The sequence below is a fragment of the Nyctibius grandis genome, chromosome 8 (genome assembly GCF_013368605.1).
Source record: "Nyctibius grandis isolate bNycGra1 chromosome 8, bNycGra1.pri, whole genome shotgun sequence".
NCBI lineage: Eukaryota > Metazoa > Chordata > Aves > Nyctibiiformes > Nyctibiidae > Nyctibius > Nyctibius grandis.
In genome coordinates this window covers 31025443-31048177 of record NC_090665.1, presented here as the reverse complement: position 1 = coordinate 31048177, position 22735 = coordinate 31025443, and the positions used below count along the sequence as shown (strand labels likewise).

The window sequence follows — 22735 nt, the reverse complement described above, 5'->3', positions numbered from 1 at the left end:
TTAGTCCAGCTGATACATGCAGTGGCATGGGTGAACTGGAGTGCACAGCTGTAATCTCTAATGCCAGTGTCTAATGTCTTTCAGCTGATCTGCTGATCTCCAGATGCAGAACTTCTTTCTGTTGTGGTTCTGGCTGCTCATTCCAGAAGCAGGCACAAATGTTTCTACTCCTGTTCTGTCTGTGGTAGATTCCCGCCCCTTCCTGGAAAATAAATATGTCTGTCACACCTGTGAAGTTGTTAGCTGCCAAACAAGACATGCCCTCCTGCCAGACCTGACTTTCCGTCAAAAGTTTCCGAAGCAGTTCCTTTGCTGCTGGTCTGAGGAGATCGTTAAAGACAAAAGCAGAGACTTTGTATTTCTCTTCCTCAATTGTGGCTCTCCATTTTTAGCTTCACTTTAGAAACCTGACTTGCTGTATATATTATCCTACAGCATGGCTAGATGTCCAGTGGTTCAGTACCACTTTTGAGTTGTTTGCTCACTTTATCATACAGACATTTATCTAATCATAGAAGTTGACTTTAAAATAGAAGTTGACAGTAGTATTGCTTTTTAAGAATATATACAAGTTTTACAGGCAAATGAATTTTTCATACTGCCTTCATGCTATGAATTTATTAATTCGTTATTCCTTAGAGCAAAGTAGTCTTTCATCCAGCTAAAAGTAATTTTTTAATTTCCATTGTTTTCCTTTTGCATATTAAGCCTTCAAGTCTGCATTTCTAGCAGAGTTTCTCACTTAAATATTTTCAAGCTGCAACATACAGTTTACTGTTAACACCAGTGTCTTGATTTTTGCAAGCAAAATAGCTCTGTGTCCTGAAGGTCATCTAACAAATTGTTTTCAGAAGTTCTTTTTAGGAATGATTTTTCCTTGTCTCCAAAAGACTAGTAGATTTTCTTCATACTATCCTGCCTGTACAGTCTATACTGAACTTTTGTTTTAATATGAAATTAAAGTGCGAAGTACTGACTGTGTAGTTTATGTGTAAGCACCTCTAACTTTTTTTTCATTTTAGTCTCTGAGTGCCTCTGCTTTATTTCCAATGTAGCTATGGCTTTTGGCGTTGCTGCTCTGAACCTTCTCATTGATATTAATCGTCTAGTCTATAAAATGCTTAGCCTTTAAGTTTGCTCACAGCTTCATTTTTTCCACTCTTAACTTTAATACATAGATTGTTTTCAGAGACTAATGAAGTATAATTTGCAAGTTATTCTGGAAGCTACAATCCAGAACTTGTAGAAAGCAGAAAAGCAAGACACTTTCTATTTTGTTCTTGGTATAGGAATAACTCTGTAAGTTTTTAGATGTAAAACTAAAAGGACGTTTAAAAAAAATCCCCTACTGTTTAGCTGGAAGCAGTTCTTGTCTGCCTGTTAGGAAGAAGCACATTGCAGTTGCAAGAAAAAGAGAAAGACCGCAGGACCAAATTGGTAATTATAAAAACAAACAGGCAGGAAGAGAGAGAAGTGATAATCAGTTCAGACAGTAAAATAGAAGAGCTATTATTCTAAGATAGAAAAGGAAGCAGGAATGCGTAAAGATAGAGACAAAAGTAGAAAACAAAAACCATTAGGCACTGAAGAGGTTTCAAAGATCAAAAAAACTGAATTGTATTCTCAGAAGTAGATTATTGTAACATTCTAGTTAAAGTACAATTTTGTAATCTAATTTGTCCTGAAGACAAATACGGAAAGGTATACTGTACTATACTATACTGGTAACTTCTCATTAATATATTTATGTCCAATTATGGTTCCCATAATTTTTAATGTAGCACATCAAGTAGTTCTCTGCACAAATGCTGCAAGTTACTTTAAAAATAAATAAATTTACTTGGAGTCATCTCATTCATGTAAAATGTTGAGTCGTTTGAACTTAATTCAAGGCCTTGATCTTTATTTTAAAACAAAAGAAAAAAGCAAAAAGCAAGCTGCATAATGTTTCATAGAAACACTTCAGATATTTCAGGAGAAGAGTTTGATAAAATCTTAATATGTGAAGTAGGCACTTTATAATATTTTGTAACTTAAAATATTTAACTTCTGGAATAGACTTGTGTCTTTTTGTCTTCTGCAGTACTGGTGATGCAGCAAGGAAGGACATTATGTAGAATTTAACCTATCATTTAAATTTAGCCATAATTCACATTCATTTGAGAAACCCTCATGGGCTTTAATTGAGCAAACAAGAACTGCTGTGATCAGTGTTCAATTACATAATCAGCCACATTTTCTGAGTTGGATTACTGCGGACTTGTAGTTGTGTGGTTAAGTAATTTGTTGCTTTTCCTAAAGTGGTAATAAAATACAACATTTCTATCCACAAATGCACTGAGGCTTTTTTGATGCCAAATGTTTTAGGTTTTTTCCCTGAACAAGACCTGATTCCTGCTTTTCCATGCTCCAAACGCTTTCTTTGTGGAATCTCGTTAGGGCATAGTTTGTATTTCCTTATACCGGACTGCGTAAGTGTTAAGAATTTAGAGAGCAAAATATGGGATTGAGTTTCTAATCTCCCACTCACTGAATCAGAAGTTTAGACTGGCCAAGCTATGCAGCTTGGAGAACAAAGAATTGGGAAAAAACCTAGTCTTGTGCCAGTGCTTCAAAACTGCAAATAAGATCACTTGGGTAACTGCAGACTAAAATTGTGGTCAGATAGAAGTATGGAAATAATGATAAAATTGAGTCAAAAGAGAACGAAATGATGCTAGCATAATTAATGCAAAGTGTCATGGTGTCAAATAAAATGCTTTATTAAATAATATATTTTAAAGATATTGCATATTTAATTGATTATAGTAATTAATTGAGACAGATTGCTTAAACCTGTAAGGTGATGTAGTTCTCTGTTTAATGTGATTCTTAAGGCTTTCAACAATATTGTCTGGGGATCATCAAAATGGACGTCAGTGGAGACTAATCAGCCAATTTGATGATGATGCAGGAAACTAGAGTTTATTGTAAAGGAATCATTTAGTAAAATCGATTTTTTTTTTTTTTTTCAGAATTTGGTACCACAATCCTAGCTTTTAATGCAAGTAGAAATGCTTTCCAAAAATTGGTGAAAGCTGGGAGCATTAACCCTTTAAAAATCTCAGATCTGGTTTAATGCCTTTTATTTGAAACTCCCGTATAAAACAGTGTCCGGACTAGCTACTGATAGCTTTAGGAAGACTAAAGGTTGTTTTGTCTTTGGTGCTGATTTGATTCAGATTGGCTCCTTGCTTTGATGCTTCAGCTGCTATTATTGTAAAGCCTCCTGGTATCTGCAAAAACCTGATAAGTTTAGAACTGCATACCTGAAGTATTCGTAACGTTGATCTGTGGTTCCAGTATTTACTGCAGTATCTACTGCAGGTAGTATTTAGGGAGGTAACATTTCTTTGGGAATAGGCTATATTGACTTTTTGTGAAGTGTCAGATTTGTTTGTTTATAATGTAGAGACTTTGGACTACATTCCAGCTTTACAGTGGGCAGTTTCTACTGAGGGCCACTATCTATTAGCTGACATTAATCAGTTTAATGATAGTCAGCTGCAGTTTTAATAAAATTTTTTACAAAAATTGCCTGCTCAGCTGCTAAGGGGTATGGGGAGTTACTAGACAAACAGCAATATATATTTGTCTTGGAATATTGTTGAGAACATACTTTGCTATCAAGGTGGTAGATAGCCAAATATTGTAGGATGTGCTGGTTTTTTTTTTTTTTAATTGCCTTTTGCTGATCTTTAGTTAATGCAGTTTTCACACTTCTTATAAAGGAGCCAGCCAAATTAATACACTGATATATTTATTTTGAAATTTCAGGCTTAAATTTTATTGCAACTCTTTGGTCCATTTTCTCCTCTCTACAGTATTGCCTGATTTTTGTGCCTTTTTTTTTTCAATTCAGGATACTGCATGGCTTGTATCTCGGTGCATTAATTTGATTTCCTTTGTAGCAGTGTGGAAGATTTTCTGCTTGTGTTCCTGGATGGAATGGAAACTTTTTGCTTAATCGAGGCGCAGAGCTCAAACATGGATATTTCTGGAGAGAAGTTGAAAGGACCAGAAGTAAATTTGTGACTGACCTCTAGAAGCCTTTCTGAAAAGGCCCTTCCTTTCTGCTTATTCATTGATGTTGCCTTTATCTTTTGCTTATTTATCTCAGTGTCATTATTGAGCAGTGTAAGGTGATCTTTGTGACTGCGGACTTTCATTCACTGGTTTATTGTTTATAGAGAATTTGAAAAATTGTGAAACTAATGTGTTTGCTTAATATATTTTCTTTATCTGTTAATTGAGATCTCTGTTCTACAGTACATACGTGACTTACAGAGAACTTAAGAGATAGCATCAGTATGTCTAACTTAATCCAAGGGATTAGTGTTTATGTGAGAGTTTATTATAGTGTTTTTATTTTGGATACAAATAATCTGTAGATTTTTTTTTTTTAGGCATCCAATTTTGGTCATTCATAAGCCAGTTTTCAAAAAATGCTTTTTTACTTCTTGAAAGTATTATTTTATCCTTCATACTGTATGCTTCATTCTAAGGTAGTGCATAATATAATTGCTGACCAAAAAATGGCAGTGAACAAAGTGGCGTTGTGAAGCTGTCTCACTCTTCAAAAGAGTGGGAACGTACTACTGCTTTTTTTTTTTTTATTCCAGTAAATGTGGACTAATGGCTCACTAAATTAGGATTTCCCTTCCTTATCTAGGAGATCCATTAATGCATCTATGAGTAGTTTCATAGATGTCAGTAATGGTGGAGGGGTTGGCCTAATGTAAAGGTCCGCAGAGTGGTGAGGATAGCTAATGGGGTTTAATTTTTTTCTTAGACGGGATTTACTCCATTCAGGTTGTTTCTGTGTGTGTTCTATGCATGTTCCTCATATAGGGAGGGAACAAATTCTTTCTTCCCTTGAGGGCCTATGGGATAATCCTACAAAGCTGTCTTTGCACAGAGCATACTGTTTCTAGAATCAGATGAAAAGGAGGAATTGAGGAAAGGAAGAGTTCTTGGCACTCAATCCGTGGTAAAATACTTCTATTAAAGTGTGAGGGGTGAACAGCATGTCAAATGTACTCAACTTTTTTCCATTCCAGTTTCATAGTAGTAGCAAGGGAATTAATTTTGACCAGTAGAGTCCTTTTTTGTTTGAACAAAATATTTGGAAAGCCATCCTCTCTGGTTACATGTTTGGAAACATAAGTAATGTGGTGTTCCGTAATGCTAATGAAACCTCAGCAGCAAATGAGAGCTTTGTGGGCTAAAGAGCCTAAGTAGGACAGCAAAGGCTTTGTTCTGCTCTGCACTGAAGGAAGTCAATTCTTTTTAATGGTATTGGATGTTGGCTTCATGCCAAAAGCACCTTTTGGAAACTTCTTCAGGATGCCAGGTTAAGTTTGTCAGAGTAATTACAAAAATCAGTGGAATATAAAAAAGAAAGGCTTCTTGAGATTGAGGATGTTTTTTTATGCATATGTGCAACAGTGGCCACCGACTGCAGTATGGTAACTGTCTCCCTCTTCCCACACACAAACAATTCATATGCAGCTTTTCTAAAAACAGTAGCAGGAATGTCACTTTATTTGGCAAAAAATATTTAGTGTGGAAATGCCCAGTTGGTGTAAAGCGAGTGAATCAGAACAGGCCATGGTTTCCGAAATACACTAAAATCTTGTCTTTAGTCCCTCTCCTGTTCTTGGCTCTTTATATGGGTCTCTGGTGAAACAGATCAGGGAAAGTGGTTGTGGTTTTGGTGGAGAGAGTGATGCAGAGGCAGGAGCACATGGCTGGTAGTGGAACAGGATGGGTGCTTTTGGTTGGCAGTACTTGCATGCCATTGGATTGAAGTGTTCAAGGCACTAATGGCCATGATTGTTGGTCCATGGTGTAGGATACTAAGAGCTGCAGGGCAAGATTTCAGAGCAACCTTAATCCCATTATGTTCTTTTTTATTATTCTTGTAGGTTGTAATATAGTTGTGTTGTCTTGGTATCTCTTCTAGTGAATACATTTTCCTCAAGTCTTAAGCCCTGCAGCATTTTATGGCATTTTTTGATTTAACTTCAGATCATCCTACTGCATGTTGAAATTGAACTTAAATTGCTAATAATAAAGGTTGACATAGTTCATTAGGTTCAGGCAGGTTAGTGAATCTGCAAGACACAGCTTCTGCTAAACACCTCCTCACAGTTTTTTTGTGTAAGTTAAATTGACTTTAAATGCTTTCTTTAGCTTTTTCTTTCTTGTTCTACTTTTTATTTTTTAAATTTAAAGTTAAACGTATTTGGATTCAGCATGTGCAGGACACAAACTTTGATGTTGCAGTTGCTTGTCTTTTTGGATTACTAAGTAACTGTTAAGAAAAATGTACTCTAATGCTGTTGTAAGCTGAAAATCCTCGATTTTTCCACTGTGACAGACTTTTTAGCATGTGATACAGATGTGTGCTAGACTAAAAACATTTGCTAGGCTGTGTTTTGTGCCATTATTCTTTCCGGCCTAATTCCTAACCCCCATATTTCCACTTGGTTTTTGAATTTTCAACTTGTTCTGATTAGTGTATCCTCCACCTGTTGATCAGTATGGCATACAGTGAAAGGTTGGTTTTGAAGATGACTTAATGTATTAAAAATCCCCAAACCTTTTTTGGAAGCATAGTTTATTTTTGACCGTTTCTCTTTGTTTTGTGCCTTTGCTTTGCTATAACTTTCTTAATGGCTAAGGACATGTTTGCTTTCCGTGGAGTCTCTTGCTAGAGCTGATCGTAAGCTGTGTATATAGACCTAATTTAATAAATCTTTTCATATGCAGACTACACCCAACTTAGTCATGCAGCTATTATTTGTATTATTTTTCTTTCAGTGGGTAATTGTAAGAGTGGAAGTAATTTTTTGTATCCAATGAAATTACAGCTTCTTGTGTTTTCAAACTGCCAAACATATCTCTTGTTGAACGGTCTCTTATTTACCTAATACTGATCTTTTGTTATGTCTTCGTTATCTTGGTGGGAAAGATCCACCTCTGAATTAAAGGATTTTTAGGGGAAAAAAAGACATATTTGCATTGTGAAAGTGCTCAAACACTGCATACAACTTAAAATGCAAGTTTTTGGAGCTGTTTTTAGAGAAAGAGGTAGATCTTTGCCTGCGCAGACAGCTTACTGTTCTGGTATGTGGCTGGTGTGTATACATATGTATACACGACTGATTTATAACTTGAATAACTGCACAACTCATAAATAAGTTATATATCGTTTCTGGTGCTGCTGTGATTCTTAACTAATTCTGTGTATTTTTGTTTCCTTTTGTCTTTAAAGGATCAGTTTGATAACTTGGACAAGCATACGCAGTGGGGCATTGACTTCTTGGAGAAATACGCAAAATTTGTAAAAGAAAGGATAGAAATTGAGCAAAACTATGCAAAACAACTGAGGTAAGGATTTTTTCTTTTTCTTTTTAAAAGAATCTTAACAGTTACTTAAAATCACTGTATCAGATGATGGGCAAATATGTAATGTTGTGATTAATGACCATTTTTCATTTACAGAGTGAATTAGATCACTAATTCTTTTCATGACAGACAAGTTTTTCTTTACCAGTCCAAACAGAAAATTATCTTTGGGTGTGTGCGCTTGCTTGCTTGTTTTTTGCCTTCTTCCCCCCCTCTCTTCCCGCCCACCCTTCAAATCTTTGAACTAAAAAGGTTTAAGACTGAAATTTAAGATTCAAAACAAAACCATAGTAATATTTTTCCACTGACTATCAGCGTGTTTGTTGCAAGGTGCGTTATCCATATCTACATTTTTGTAAGTGTTTGTTCAACCAGCTTCGAGCCTCTGCTACTAATTAATTTCTCATGTTGAATTGGCAAGAGCTGCACTACATTGTGTTAAGAAATCTGATCGAAATCATTGACTAGAACTTGAGAAAGCAGCAGATCTTCCTGTTCTCAAAGCGCGCCCTTTCCGTAGCTGGTCTTGTCCCTTTGGGTGAGACTGTAACCCAACCACCTTTTGTTTTACCTCTCCAGTTTATTTTCTATTGATGCCAAGTGAAACATCTTTTAGGTACAATAGGAATTTCCCCTGAGGGGTCGTGCCAGGATCGTACAAGAAGAGTAGCAGCAATGAAATGGCAGAGAAGCCCATTCTTCAGAGTAAAGTAGGATTGATTTTTACCAAAAGGTGCACATGGTGCTTGAAGAACAAAATTTAAAATAAGACACTCCTGTGAACTTGGCCTTCACCATAATCTTTGCTATCTTGAATTTCTTTGGGGATTCAGCTGAAGATGCTGCGTAGCCCTTCTCAGACTGACACTGACAGCAGCTTCTCTCTTGTGGTGTTTTCCATCGTCTAATCATCGGAAAACTAGATTGTGACCAGATACAGAGTTGAGGAATCCTTCCCCATAAATGCAGTAATGAGGCTCACAGCTGAGGGTATGGATGTTCTCTGTCTAGGCTGCTCATTTCCTTTTTGATTTCTTTATCAGTTTCTTTTGATCCCGTTGTGTATATTCACCTAACATAATACCCCATTACTTTACTGAAGGAATTTTTTTCTTAAAAGGAAGGAAATAAATACCACTTTTCCAAAGCTGGCGTAGAAGAACTTCAGGAGGTAAAGGAAAGTTTGAAGCATGCACAGCACCAGTTCACAGCCCAGTTTTGATTTGTTTTCAGTTGTCTGTTTAAAAATGGAAATGTGTTTTATTTGCACAGATCTATCCAGATCTTTTCCTTAAATAGTATGAACGTGTGGCATTTTGCTTAATTGTATTTGAAGGTTCATTCCATAGCTAGCAAGATGAGACACCACATTGTTACTTCAGGGTTTGACTAAAAATAGGAAATCTTCTCTGTTCAGCATTTTATTTTGGGTAAAACTATTGATTTTTCTTGAAGTGTCTTTCAAAAATGAAAGAGTTATGTTGAGTACCCCTTCTGTCAGATGACTGGACTGACTGTCCATGTGCAGTAAGTATGACAGTTTTGGGAAGCACAGGTCTTGCTGCACACGTGTTGTACAGTGCATGCATGCACTTCTTGCCTGCTGCCAACGAGACTCTGGACAATGCACACACAAGAGGGTGACCGATTTTCTGCCAGTAGACCGGTTCACAAAGCTACTCTTCGATATTCTTGCCTGTGTATTCCTTGGGGGAGAATTGTTTGTTAGTAGTGAACTCTCTTGTGATAACGACTTGATTTCAGCCATCATTGATCTTGAAGACACTCACTGTTTTTAACCATGTAAAACAGTCTTGAGATCAAGCAAAATTTTCACCTCCAGAAGAGTTAGCCATCCTGCAGCTTGCTCCTGAGTTCAGAGAGAGAAGATCTTGGGGATGGACTATAGTTCTGGTGAATTTTAAAGCTGACAACATACGGCCTGTGAGATAAATATTAATATCTCTGATAGAAATTTCTAGTTTATCCTAGTTTTTTCATTTTGTAATGAAATACAATCTGAAAAATAGTGTGTTGAGAATCTCTTCATAATGGGCTTTATAACTGAGATTTACTATGCCCTTGTTCAGTAGATGTATAAACAGTATGGTGAGTGGTCACCTCTTGGTGGTTCTACGGCTCTCTTAGTACTTGGATGGGAGACCAAGAAAAAACAAGTTTAACGAGGGAGATAATGCTAGTGATATATATGGTGGTATTTTTTTTCTGTCTCGGTATCAATGTGGGCCGTGAACATTCTGTTGAGATTGTTGATGGATCTTATTCTCATAGACTTAAACCAAAGCATGAAAACATGAGTAAATTTTTCATAACAGTTTTCACAAAGTAGAGTCTGTGTCCTGGCAGAAATTCATACTCACTTTGTGTATACCCTTGCATTTTGATAAATTTTTTTTTTGTATACTGTTACAACTTAGTGATGAGTCTTTCCCAGGTGCAACAGCTGTTTCGAGTCTTCTAGGAGATGACAAGTGATGCATGTATAGCATATGAGGAACTGTTTGAGTGAACTACTATATTCTTACTGTATGCAGTTATTGCAGTTTATGGTTGCTGAGTAATTCCAGAAATGACAACTTGTGTGAATCCTGTCCAAATGCTGGTTTTGGGTTGCAGGTCATTCTTTGCTATTCTTCTTTGATAGGCAGTTCTTGATACTGAGAAGTAGTATAAAAAAAATTGAGACCATTGAGGAATCCTCGAATGACTACAGAGAACAAAACCTGTCTAGGGAGCTTGTCTTGTCTTTTGTCTGCAATGTACTTTGTTCTGAAAAAAAACAACTATAATATTTTTTTTGAGCCAGCTCAAGGGAAAAATCTTAAGTTTTGTGTAGCTTACTACCATACTGTGGTACCCCAAGGGTTGTGAAGGTTATTATAGGCTGTTCCTGAGTCACAGGGGTGTGAATCAGGACAAATGTATTGCAATATATGTTGTGTATTAATAGATTTCATTTTCATTATATGACTGTTTAATTTGTTCTTTTATAATTGGAAAAAATAGATTTAGTATGTGCCAAATTACTGGGCTCTTGGATGAATTTTGTAATTGAATTCTCAGATGCTGTTTTTGATCAGCATTGTTGCTTAAAAGGGGCGAGGTGAAGGTCTGTTTTGTTTACTTCCACATCATCACACACAAAATAATTCTGGAGGTTCACTCCCTTTTTGTTCTGTCTGAAGCATTGTGACACTTGAGAAGACAGAGGAGTTCCACTTCCTGTGATGTTAGGTAGTAATACAAGTTATACCTGCAGTTATAGATGAAACTACCATGTGGAATAAGATTTCTGAATTTGGTCAGCTTCTCTATTGTCAGTTTAAAGAAGATAGCGATGGTTGTTCTTGAACTATTTGTTTCCCTTTAAAATTGTATGTTGTGATCTCTGGGGAAGTCTAGTTAATCTGAGCAAATGTATTTTTCATGTTCCCTTCTGCATAATATTTTGTATAACTGTTTTGTTTTTGTTTTTTTTTTTTCTAAACACAATATTAATATATGCATATATCTAGTCAAATTGAGACATCGTTACCGCATTTTTATATGTAGAATCTTGGAAACATGATTTAAAATGAGTGTAAGCTCAAATGTGAAGTTGGGGACGCTCAAATCTCTCTTCCTTTCATTGAAGCTGAGAATTTATGCTGTTGATTATTATCCAAATATGGATATGACAGGGCTTTTATAGTGACGTTTCTGCAAGCCAAAATATAAGAATTCATAACGGTTCCAAGGATGTTCAGCTTCGTAAACTCAAACTCTGTGTTACAATTTTTTAAGATTCATCTCTTCAGTTAAAACTTTTTCTGATGACATCTTACTAGATACAGTTCCTTGTCATTGGTTTCACCCGGTCCATAATATTGATATGCAATCACTGAAGCCATCAGAACCCTATTGAGAGCATTACTTTAAGTATCAATATGAAATGCTTTAAATAGTTACTGCATTTTTTAGTAACTTATGAAAGCAGACTTCGAAGTTTGTTCCCAGGCTCGTTTGTAATACGATGTAGGGGCTGTAGAGGTTTAGTATGAGCAGATGCCACAGTACCCAAGCTGCTACCTTAATACAAATTCTACCATATTGATGCTGCTGCTCCCATTCTTTACGTTCTATATTAATTAACTGAAGAAAACATTTTTTGTACAAATGTCTGTAAAATTTTATGTAGATGTTTTATGTATATGACTATAAATAATTTAAATTTATTAACTAGGGTGCTTTTTGAAATTTCTGGCTACGTGACTGAGGTACTTCTCTTAAAGACCAGTAATATAGTCCAGGCTGCTATCTCACTAGTTTGATCTGAGACCAATTTATACGGAGAAGAGAGGTTGATAAAATTACAGGAGCAGCACAATTGGATGTGGTTAGTCCTGTATGAATTCTGCTTCCAGACGGCTGTAAGACAGAGTGTGTTAGAAGTCATCTAAATCGTATTTCCAGAGAGGATTAAAGTGTCATCAATCTACACTTTTTCTAAGGAAGTATGGAGAAATTTATCCCGTAGGTTTGGTTCAGTTCTGATGGTCTGCAATTACTTCTTCAGTTTTCTTCTAAACTAGTCCAGATCCATATTTGGATCCTGAGGATTAGACACACATTTAGATAAAAATGTTAAAGGACATTATGCCCCCTTGAAGTGTCAGCTGGCTCCTCTTCGAAATAATGCTTCACTCTTCAGATCCACACTCATACGCTCGTCAACCTGCGTTTTTTCAAAGATTTAAATCTAGTTTCTCTGGTTTTTTTGAACTGTTAGTGTTCACTTCTTGGAAAAGCCATTTATGCTTCATTGTTCACATGAACACTGGCTTTTTCTTTGAACTTTAAATTCTGCATTTGCTTGTCATTTCATTATTTATTGACTTTGATTATTGTACCTTGTGCTGTTATTGAACCTTAAATCCTGATCACACGGTGTCTCGAAACTGTATGTTCCTGTGATCCTAAGGTAGACCAGATTGACTAATGAAACTGACTTCAATTAGGAGAAAGGATTATATAATATTTTTGTCTTCCTAGAAATAGTAAACAGTTGCATTTAAAAATGAATCCAGAACAGAAATCAGCATGCTAGTAAATAATCTGTATTTGTGACTCTTCTTTCCTGCCACTTTCAACTGTATGTTTTTCAGTAAGTGGTTTCTTTTCTCATTTTTACCACCTCTGAAAATATTTCCTTGAAAAGGCTGGTGCGTGGTTGCTTAGCGGCAGCATTGTATGCTTGTTAAGCATTTCACCTTCTGAATAATAATAAGGTGAATTTTAGGAGCTTCGCATTTGTTAATAAGCACTGAGGAGCAAAGCAGAAATGTAAGGGAAAATGAAACATGGGAAAGTTACTTAGCAAAGAAGATCGTTCTTTTTTTTTTTCTTTTACTTGCGTTTATGCATTTTCCAATCAAAATGTCTGTGTTTAATCCCTACCAAGTAGGATGTTACAACAGGCAGTGGATTCTGATGATAGCGAAGAGAGATTCTTGTTTTAACTTCAGTGAGAAAGTTCTTCAAAGATTTGCAGATAGTTTTTAAAAAGTCAGTGCGTATTCTGTTTCTTAGTACACATTGATGTAAAAAGCACTCGACTGTCTTATCATGGTGGTTCTTTCTGGTTGTAGTCTCTGAGGGTATGGAAGGAGACAAAGGGTCTAAGCTTGCTCTTTCTACATCAACTCCCTGCTCATGTTTTGGTATATACTTCATGACTGAACATAGTCTCACTACTTGTACCTAGTACCATAGAGATAATATGATTTCCAAATAAATTAATTTGAGAAATTGCACAAGGTTATTTCAGATGAAACCAGGATTAGCACCCTTGTTTTAACGATGAGGTAGTTCATAGTTTGTAATAACTGAAGTTACACGTGGACAGTGGGAATGAGGTACAAAACATGCATGCAAGCTTTTGTTTCATAGATCTTTTCTTATTCCTCCTCTCCTTTTTTTCTGTAGCTTTGGGGATGTAGACTGCTCTATATAGTCCACTTCTTTGCTGCTTTTGGGGAAACTGTTTTGGGCTATATTAATAATTAGTCTAAGGTGTCAACGGCAATTGTCTCAGTTACTGCTGGACAGACAGATCGAAGAGTTATATCCAGAGGCCAATTAAAAGACAACTGTTAAAGCACTTCTGCTAGGTTTGCATTGTTTTATACTTTATTTCTTCCTTGGGTGGGTGTGTAAAATAGTTTAATTGTAAAATATCATCCCTTTACATGACACTGAAGTTTGAATGAAGTCTGTTTCATACCAGTTAAAAAGCAGAAGCATTCTTTGCATAATCGAGGTCCACCTCAAGAACACGCTTTGAGAAGTCTTCCCTCACAAGCTCAGGTCAAACACTCGCTATCTCCTGAACAATATGATTCAGTTGTCTGTGCTTGTTTTGTTGTTTGTTTTTTTTTGGTTCTTAAATGAAAGGTATGATTATTTAGAGATATGCAGGGAAAAAAGCCAGCATTGTGTTGCTTCTATTTGGGGATTGTAAAGCAAATAATTGACATGCATTATTTTCTGCCGAGATGTTAATTCAGACTTAAAAATATTACTTTGATAGTCTAAATGAGAACTTCTTTTGCATGTGTGAAAAGGATGATAAAGAACTCATTTTATGTCTAGTCACTGTGTAACAGAGGTTTTAAAATACTTATATAGTTCTAGGTCAAAGTGACTTAAAACTTTGAAAATGCCATAGATTTCTGCTTTGTGTTATCTAAAGGACCCTTATAAGATGACAGAGGGAATAGATTTGTTCCTTTAAGTCATTAAAAAGAACTAATTTGTTCATGCAGTTAATCTATGTGTATGTCTTCTCTTCTCAAAAGAGACTCTAAAATAGCATCTTTTTTTCGTTCTTCCTTAATAGAAATCTGGTGAAGAAGTACTGTCCTAAACGTTCACCCAAAGATGAGGAACCCAGGTAAAAAATGTGCATTTGAAATTCTATGTATAAGAAATGTTCCTCTGTCCTTTTATGGATTTATTTTTTTTAAGATTTAATTGGCTAAGGCAACAAAAGAATTCTGCTTGGCTTCTTATAGTTCTGCTGTAATTCTTAAGCATGAAACCTGAGTTTGCTTCTATTAGTATTTTAAAGTAGTAAACATGGCAGGTTGTGCTTGCTCTGTTCCAAATTAATCTTTATCTAGCTGGAAGTTTGAAAGCAGAAGTTTAGTGTGCTATGCACAGTCTAGTATTGTTTTTTAATAGAAAAGCAATTATGTGTCCTTAGGCTGTGTTTTTTGCTTAGTTTAGTAGAGTTTTTCAGTGCATTTGTGTGGCAATACAAATGTATCTGTAAATTTGTATACTGAGACTTGAGTGTACACAAAATTGTAATGTTTTTGGCAAGAAGAGCTCTTAAACTTCTGACTTGCTTTGACTCCGGAGACAAAAGTGGAGGAGCAATTTGTGCTAAAGAACTTTATGATTATTTATCAGAGAGGTGCTTGTTTTGCTGTCCATGTCCATAGCTATTTTTTTTATTTAGAAAAACACAATACTTTTTTTTTCTTTAGGGATAACTCTTATGAAGGAAAGAAAATGGGCAAGTTTCAGGTTGCAGCCAGAGCACGTGCTGTGCACAGAGTTCCTGAGAATTCACACTAGGATTTCCTCTAGCTCTTTCGACTGTTTAAAGATCCTGGACCACAGGGAAGGGGACTTCTAGTGCTAGGGTGCCGTTTGAATTCCCCAGAGCCAAGCCTATGGAAATGGCAGTATTCCACAGTTAAAAGAGAGAAAGATGTATATTTTAATGTGGTGCCTGTTTTTTTTTTTTCTTTCCTCCCTCCCACACACACTGTCTACCCTTTGCCCCTCCTCTTCCCCCCTTTTTAGTGCCAGCCATAGTGGCACCTTACTTCCAGCCAAGAGGTGGGCAGGCAATCAGGCAGCTGTCTCCAGAGCTGATAGCAAACTTGTTCTGTAGATCATCCATCGGGATGCATATGAGTGGTATGATTGGCATGTTCCACCCTCGAGACTACCAAGCACATCATCTCTGCAGCAAGTTCAGCCTCCGGGCCTAGGGACGTATGTATCCGTTCCCAAGCTCAGGCCTCTCAGTTGGCAGCTTAGGAGATACCACTATACTACAGGGCTTTCCAGGTAGTATTCTTCTTCTTTCTTTTCCATCCACCAAAATCCATATTCTTATAAAATGTATTTGAAGAGACATTGCAACGTATAGTACATGCTAGGCTTAATGTAGGCTTTCCCAACTTGTGTTTATACTATAATTCAATTAGCATTAAGATAAGGTTTATTGTAAAATATGTATGGTGGTGGTTTTTTTTATTTAATCAGGAGTACAGACTATACTAAAAGAAATTCATTTAAAGAAACTGTCTCACTTTTTGTATATGTATGTTTGTGCGTGTGTGCTTTCTGTCAGGTTTACTTCGTGTATTGCCTTTTTTAACATCCTTAATGAGTTGAATGACTATGCAGGACAACGAGAAGTAGTTGCAGAAGAAATGGGACACAGAGTATACGGAGAATTGATGAGATATTCTCATGATCTAAAAACTGAGAGAAAAATGGTAATTTCTATATTTTGATTTGATAATAGGATATCAAAATGGATATGTCTTTTAACGAATTGATGTATTTGTTTACCCAGTTTAATGAACTTGGCAATAAGTAAGTTTTGTAGTACATTTATAAAACATATTTAAAGTTATTCTTTATTTTTATATACTGGTTTACTACAGTTATTAAACCTAAAAATTAAGATCTTGGGAGATAGTGCTTACTAGTAACTTTTTTGCCAGTGTAATTTTCATCTGTGGTACTGTTCTTATATGATTAGTAATGTCTTCCAAAGAGTACTGGTAACTTGTGGGAGATACTGTACATCATAGTGTGTCAGCTAGAGCAGGGGCTAACTAATGGCGATAGTACTAAAAAGATACATAAATTAAACTTATTTGTGATGTTTTTAGCATCTTCAGGAAGGGCGAAAGGCTCAGCAGTATCTGGACATGTGCTGGAAACAGATGGATAATGTGAGTTTGTGTTTTGGTTTTTTTTTCCCTATCAAACTTAATAATGTACAGTCTGTACGTGGAACTGTTGTCATCTTGCTTGCTTACACTTTAATGTTTAGCTATATTACGGCATGTCCAAATCAGACTCGGTAACATCCAAAATACAGCTCAATGTATTTGTAGTTCCCCGCTTAAAAAGATCTCCTGTAAACAGTTTCTGTGTGTATGTTTGAGTGAAGCCTTGGCTTTTATCCAGAGTAAAGGAATCTCTTTTTCACATGGGTACAGACTTCTTCAGTTGCTTTTCCGCAGGCTAGTTTTTGTTTAGAGAGTAATTAATAATGACAATTTATTTATATGAAGATGAAATCTTAAGTCACTGTATTTGACTTGAGTTTGAGAGCTTGTTACATAAAGTCTATTAAAGAATACCACTATAGACCATTACACTTTCAGGAGGTAGAATTACTTTTTAACAGAGAAATGCAGGAAGTTAATTTCTCTAGAACAGGTTATAGCTCCTTTTTTCTGAGAGACATGCTTTTAAAGGTGAGAAGATAGAAAATTCAACCAGTGTGTTCAGGATGCGTTCTGATATTCTGCTGGTTTTGTGTCTTAGAAATTTATTTTATCTTTGATCCAGATTATTGTGCAACAGTACCAGAGAGGTGAATTTCTATTTTGTTGTTGTGGACCCAGATAAGCAGTGTCTTGCTTCAGTGTCATGTCAAAGAGTTTAATTCATGGCCAGAGGATCAGAATAGAAGCAGCTGTGGTAGTTTTAGATGCTGTCACCTTTCGCCAAGATAATTCCCAGAGTTCACCTCGACCAATCAGTTGTGTTGTGTGCAGTGTTGTTTACTTGAGTGCAAAGTCAGTCTTTTAAATGCATGCAGCCTTTAAGGGACATATTAACCTCAACTGCCTGAGTTTGCACTGAAGCAGGAGAGCAGTGCTCACGTCACCTCTGTTGCCAGTTTGTCTCTAGAGATATGAACTTCTTGAGATGCAACGGTTTTTCCTACAGCAGTTGTCTTGACAGCAACCAGATATATTGAACGTCACGTTCGTTGAATACTGTTTGTCTGTGCTGCTTACAGCTACACCAGCTGATGTGAATACTGATGTTAATGGATGGGTATGCTAGGATATAGTGATGTAGATAAATCCTTCTGACTACCTTCAAAATAATTTAGTTGAATTTGTTCAATTAAAATTGATCACTGAAGGGGGGAACTTGAAAATTTTACTCATACAAGTCCAGGTTCAAGTTTTCTGCCCTCTAACTTTTATTTAGGTTATTGAAGTCAGGCTAGGAAGTGGACTTGTCTGTTTATAATTAACTGTGGATCTTTGTAAGAGGTTATTTTGTATTTTGATTATCTGATATTTTATAGCATAATTACAGTTGTTTCCTTGCTGGTACCTCAAGGAAATAAGTTTTAAATAGAAAAGTTGAAAATTTTTGAGACTTGATTGCTTCGAGAACAATGTATTTACTTAAAGGTGCTTAGTGAAGTTAAGATATTTAAATGGAAGCTGTGATATTTAGTACTCAAAATTACTGGTACAAAATCAAAAGGGAATAGTGTGTTGTTGAAGCTGTAAGTTTGTGGCTTTTTGTAGAGCAAAAAGAAATTTGAGAGAGAATGCAGAGAGGCAGAGAAGGCACAGCAAAGCTACGAAAGACTGGACAACGACACTAATGCGACAAAGGCTGATGTTGAGAAGGTAAGAGTGGTGCCATTTCTTTCTTTACTCTTTTTATTATAAAAAACATTTTATTTGCATGTTTCTCATCAGTACTAGAACAACATTCTTTGAGTGTATAAAACTGCGTATAAAATATGCTTGCTTACTATTTGCAAAATCAAAGTTACAGTAAAATATAAGACAGCACAGAGAGGGAGTGTGCTTCATTAGTCGAGGTGATGTTGTTGAGGTGATGACTATCATCCTTGTACAGGCAGGCTTACTGGTATTGGGTATCTTGTGGTAGATATGTTCAGTCACTTCTGTGGTTTTTAGGATATGCATGTAAGCACCGTGGCTAAGGGAGCTAAAATGATCATTGCGTTCTCTGTATATAACACATTAGGTCTGTAGACTGTCAGTATATATGAAATCTCACATTCTTTTTATTTCAGTTACAAGGATGTCAGTTTTGATGACTTGTGATTATTGTTTTTGCATAGTTGGTAAAATAAATTAAAATAATGCTGGATGCCATTGAAAAGCACAAAACATGTTTGAACTAATAACGCTTTCCTACTAGGCTAAGCAACAGTTAAACCTGCGCACACATATGGCTGATGAAAACAAAAATGAATATGCTGCACAACTACAGAATTTAATGGAGAACAGCACAAACACTACTACATTGTCATTCCTCAGATTTATAAGGTAAAATAATTAACAGAGAAAGTATGCCTGATCTTCTTTTAACGGAGAAGTAGATTTTAAATTTTAAAACTTTACTTTGGGGGATTTTAGTGGATAATTTTGTCAAGAAATTATCATAATTTGATTCAACGTGTGTTTTATCGTGAGACTTACTGCTTACAGTTATTATGCTTAGACCTGTAATGAAAATATTTGTTGCATTTTCTGTGAAGATTTTATATTTTGTAGACTGGTTAAGTATTGCAGAAGAGGTATAGCAAAATTAACATTTGAGACATCTGGGTGAGGGCAAACATTTAAAACAATTGTTAAAACAATAAGGTTGGATCACTAGTTTTCTCAATATTTGTGTGTGTGAATGTTTTGACTCTGGCAGAGACAAAGGAAAGCATAAAGCTGACGGTGACTGTGTGGTTTAATGTATCTCATGTACAGGTATAAAATGGGTGCATTGGAGGCGGAAGCACTTCCCCCCCCAGTCTGGTCATTGCTTCATCAATACTACCAGCAATCCACAGAGCTCTCTAAAATAATAAAGGCCAAATTAGATCAATACTTTGCATCTAATACGGGGATTTCTTAAGGTGCTTCATGTAACTATTAAGATTTTTTTTTAAGATGTTTTCAAAAACAGAAAGCCTTTGCAAAGCTAGTTTAAAGTAAAGTAGTTGGGGGGCATCAGGTGAGGGAGAGTTCAGAAGTGTAATGGCATGTATGTTCAGCCATTTGGGAAAATACTGTGACTGTAGAAACTGATTCTGAGACATGGAGTGAGGAAATGGAAAGTAAAAATACTAGGTTTATTTGAAGGTGTACCAGCTTAAGAATGCTTGATATTTTCCAGAAGCACAAGGGAGTTCACAATTTTAAAAAATACTTGTTAGAAGGTCTAGGATTCACAGGAGAAAATTGCCTTGGCTTATTAAAGAATTTTATAATATTTTACCTGTTAAGCAGCACTACAGTAGGTCTGACATTAGCACACTGATGGAGGAATTGCAGTGAACTCCCAGGAGAAACAGTTTGATCGTCTTTGTAGCTTGGACCAGCGTTTTGGTTTATTGCCTTTATTTCTCTAGAGTTAAAATCCATTATCATTGTGAGATATTAGTTACGTTTTTTGAAATCTCCAGTAAGAGCAGAAAGGCCTAGTCCTACTTTCTCTTGGGACTACGTTTTTATTATTTCCTTGCAAATATTTGGTAACGTTCTGTGGGAAAACCTTGGGAGAGGGATTTAGCATGACTAGGTTGTTGCTTTGTTTCGGAGAGGTGAAATTGGATGCTGTTTGAGACGTCTGCCTTTGTTAGAGTAGATACAGAAAAGATCCAACTTCTTATCCCATTTTCGATAAGCTGTTGATGTATGTACTGTTGCTTTTTGTTTTCTTTTGGGTTTTTTTTGCCACCTTCATTTAGGTGAAAAGTCCAGGGCTATTATCTTAATAGTATTTCTCTTTAATTTGTTCTTTTTGTTGTGTTCCAGTAGACTTTTATTACAAATCTTATGTAATGGTATTCTTTTCTCTATTTTCTTGCACACTTCTAAAGGAAATGGTTTGTATTTCAAATCAGAGAGCATGTCTAAACAGCATATAATTTTAATATTTCTAATTTTTCCTTTTTTTTTTTTTTAATTGTTGGTATTTATTGGAAAATAGCAAATAAAAGCAAGATAGAGATATTTATCACCAGAGAGAAATTATTTGGAACTGGAAGGAGAGAGTGAGGAAATGTAGAAATCAGTAGAATTTCTTTACTGTAGTTTTCATTTTTGCATGAAACAAGTATTTTAAGCTAAATAGGTGGCTGTAGACACGGTACACGTGCTTTAAAAAAGAATAAGGAAAAGAAAGTCCAGTCCTTTTACATAATTTTTAAAAATCTGAGAGTATCAGCTGTTCGTAATTACTGTTCTGGGCATCTGAAGTCTATGTCTGAGAGGACTTGGTTTTTTAGCTTAACTGTTAGGCAAATAAAAATACTGGGAAAGCACAGAAATTCTGTGGTGACCACAGTAACTGCATACAGCAGGATCGGGGGAAAAGATCTGCAAATAAAAGCCTTATTTTATCTTACTTGCTTGCAGCAACTTCAAGAAATGGATGAAAGGAGGACTATCAAACTTAGTGAATGTTACAAAGGCTTTGCTGACTCTGAGCGCAAGGTTATTCCGATTATCTCTAAATGTTTAGAAGGGATGATCCTTGCAGCAAAATCAGTTGATGAACATAGAGTAAGTAGAATTGAGTGACGTTTTAAATGTGCATGAGCAATTTAACTGATATGGAAGCTGTGGAGAGGGGAAAGATGGACTTACCCTGTATCTTTCTGTTGTCAAATATTTGTCTGCTTGAAAAGCGTTGTGACTCCAGTTTTAGCCTAAATGGTCACTTCCACTTTCGGTGTCTGTTCTCTTCTTGGTTTATTGCTTTCTTGTGATCTGAAGATCTTTGACACTTTCTCACTGCATGTGATTTTGGACATGTTGTTTTGGTTTGGTTATCGTGAAACATCCTAGAATACCAGTGTGGCTGGGATTTTCTCCAGTATGTAGCATTAAATCATATAAAGGGTGTTTAGTTAACAAAGTATCATTCTGTGTCCTGTTTGATTGCAGCTATTGGCACTTCCTTCTTACTCCTCCTCATACTGGTTCTTCCCTATTGTATCTTACTATATCTAGTTTCTTAGTATTATCTTCATGTTGAATGAACATGCTAATGTTGAAGGATTAGAAGGTGGGGTAGTAGTTCGGCCCTAAAGCATGTCCTGTTCTAAATTCGTGATAACCCTTGGGGAGTATTTGCTGGATTCTGAATAGCAGGGTATGCTTTTTACACTCATGGTAACACTGCTGAGAAAGAACATACATTATCTTAGCTTGATCTATCCAAAAGCATGCATTTTGAGCCTGCTCTCACTTTCCCATCCGTGCATCTCTGTAGTTAAAAGGAAAATTTATGTCTCCATGTTTTTTCTCTCTCTGGTTCTTGATGGGTTTGCTTGTTCTGCTTTTTAAACTCCTTCATGTCCTATGTTTAGGACTCTCAACTAGTGATAGACTGCTTCAAATCCGGTTTTGAACCTCCTGGAGATTTTCCGTTTGAAGATTACAGTCAGAATATTTACAGAACTATCTCTGATGGAACCATCAGTACACCAAAGCAGGAAGGAATGAGAATTGATCCAAAAACTACAGTGGGCAAGGCTAAAGGAAAGCTGTGGCTATTTGGGAAGAAGCCAAAGGTAACAGTTAAGAAATTACTGTTCGGAAAATTAAAATGTGAAGCTCTAGAGTGCATGGAAGCAGCAATTTATTTATTTTAAAATAACCTTCCCCTTGCCTGCCACTGTGTTTTAAAATACGCGAAAGGACGTCTGAAGGTTTGAGTAGGGCTGGATACCAGGTTAAAAAAATCAAGTTCTCGCTGGGCAAAGTTTTCAAATTTTTCTTGTCGTGATTTGTGTCTAGGAATGTTTTTAGTAGTTATTTGATAGGAGTAGCTTCCCATTTCTGTAACATTTCTAAGTGTCCGTAAAGACTTTCTGCAATTGCATAGAAAAGGCGTTAATTGTGAATGTAAAAATAGGGGGAGGAGGAGTATGCTTTGGAATCGGGCAGACTTCAGATCTCTCTTTTATACTACAAAAAGCAACCCCCTTCTAAGTGTCACTTTTGTAGATGTTCATATATAGGAGTGTTATACAGATTTTTATTATGCCTGCTGCTAGTTTTGGAAACTTCCGAGGTTTGTCTGAAAACATAAAAATTTGTAATACCTCATTGATAAAACACACTGTTGAAGCTCCACACAGGTAAATGTCCCAGAAGCAATATTACTATGAAATAGGTGT

General features: G+C 36.1%; 1 protein-coding gene across 1 annotated transcript in view; it reads left to right on the top strand.

Annotated features, from left to right (window-relative positions):
- The window catches only part of FNBP1L (formin binding protein 1 like), a 58641-nt gene that overhangs the window by 24495 nt on the left and 11411 nt on the right, over nucleotides 1-22735 (top strand). Inside the window, 9 exon segments of the mRNA XM_068406077.1 lie at nucleotides 7319-7434; nucleotides 14351-14404; nucleotides 15881-16028; nucleotides 16431-16493; nucleotides 18102-18206; nucleotides 18751-18820; nucleotides 18823-18878; nucleotides 20967-21113; nucleotides 21923-22126. Coding sequence (XP_068262178.1) covers nucleotides 7319-7434; nucleotides 14351-14404; nucleotides 15881-16028; nucleotides 16431-16493; nucleotides 18102-18206; nucleotides 18751-18820; nucleotides 18823-18878; nucleotides 20967-21113; nucleotides 21923-22126 — 963 coding nt within the window.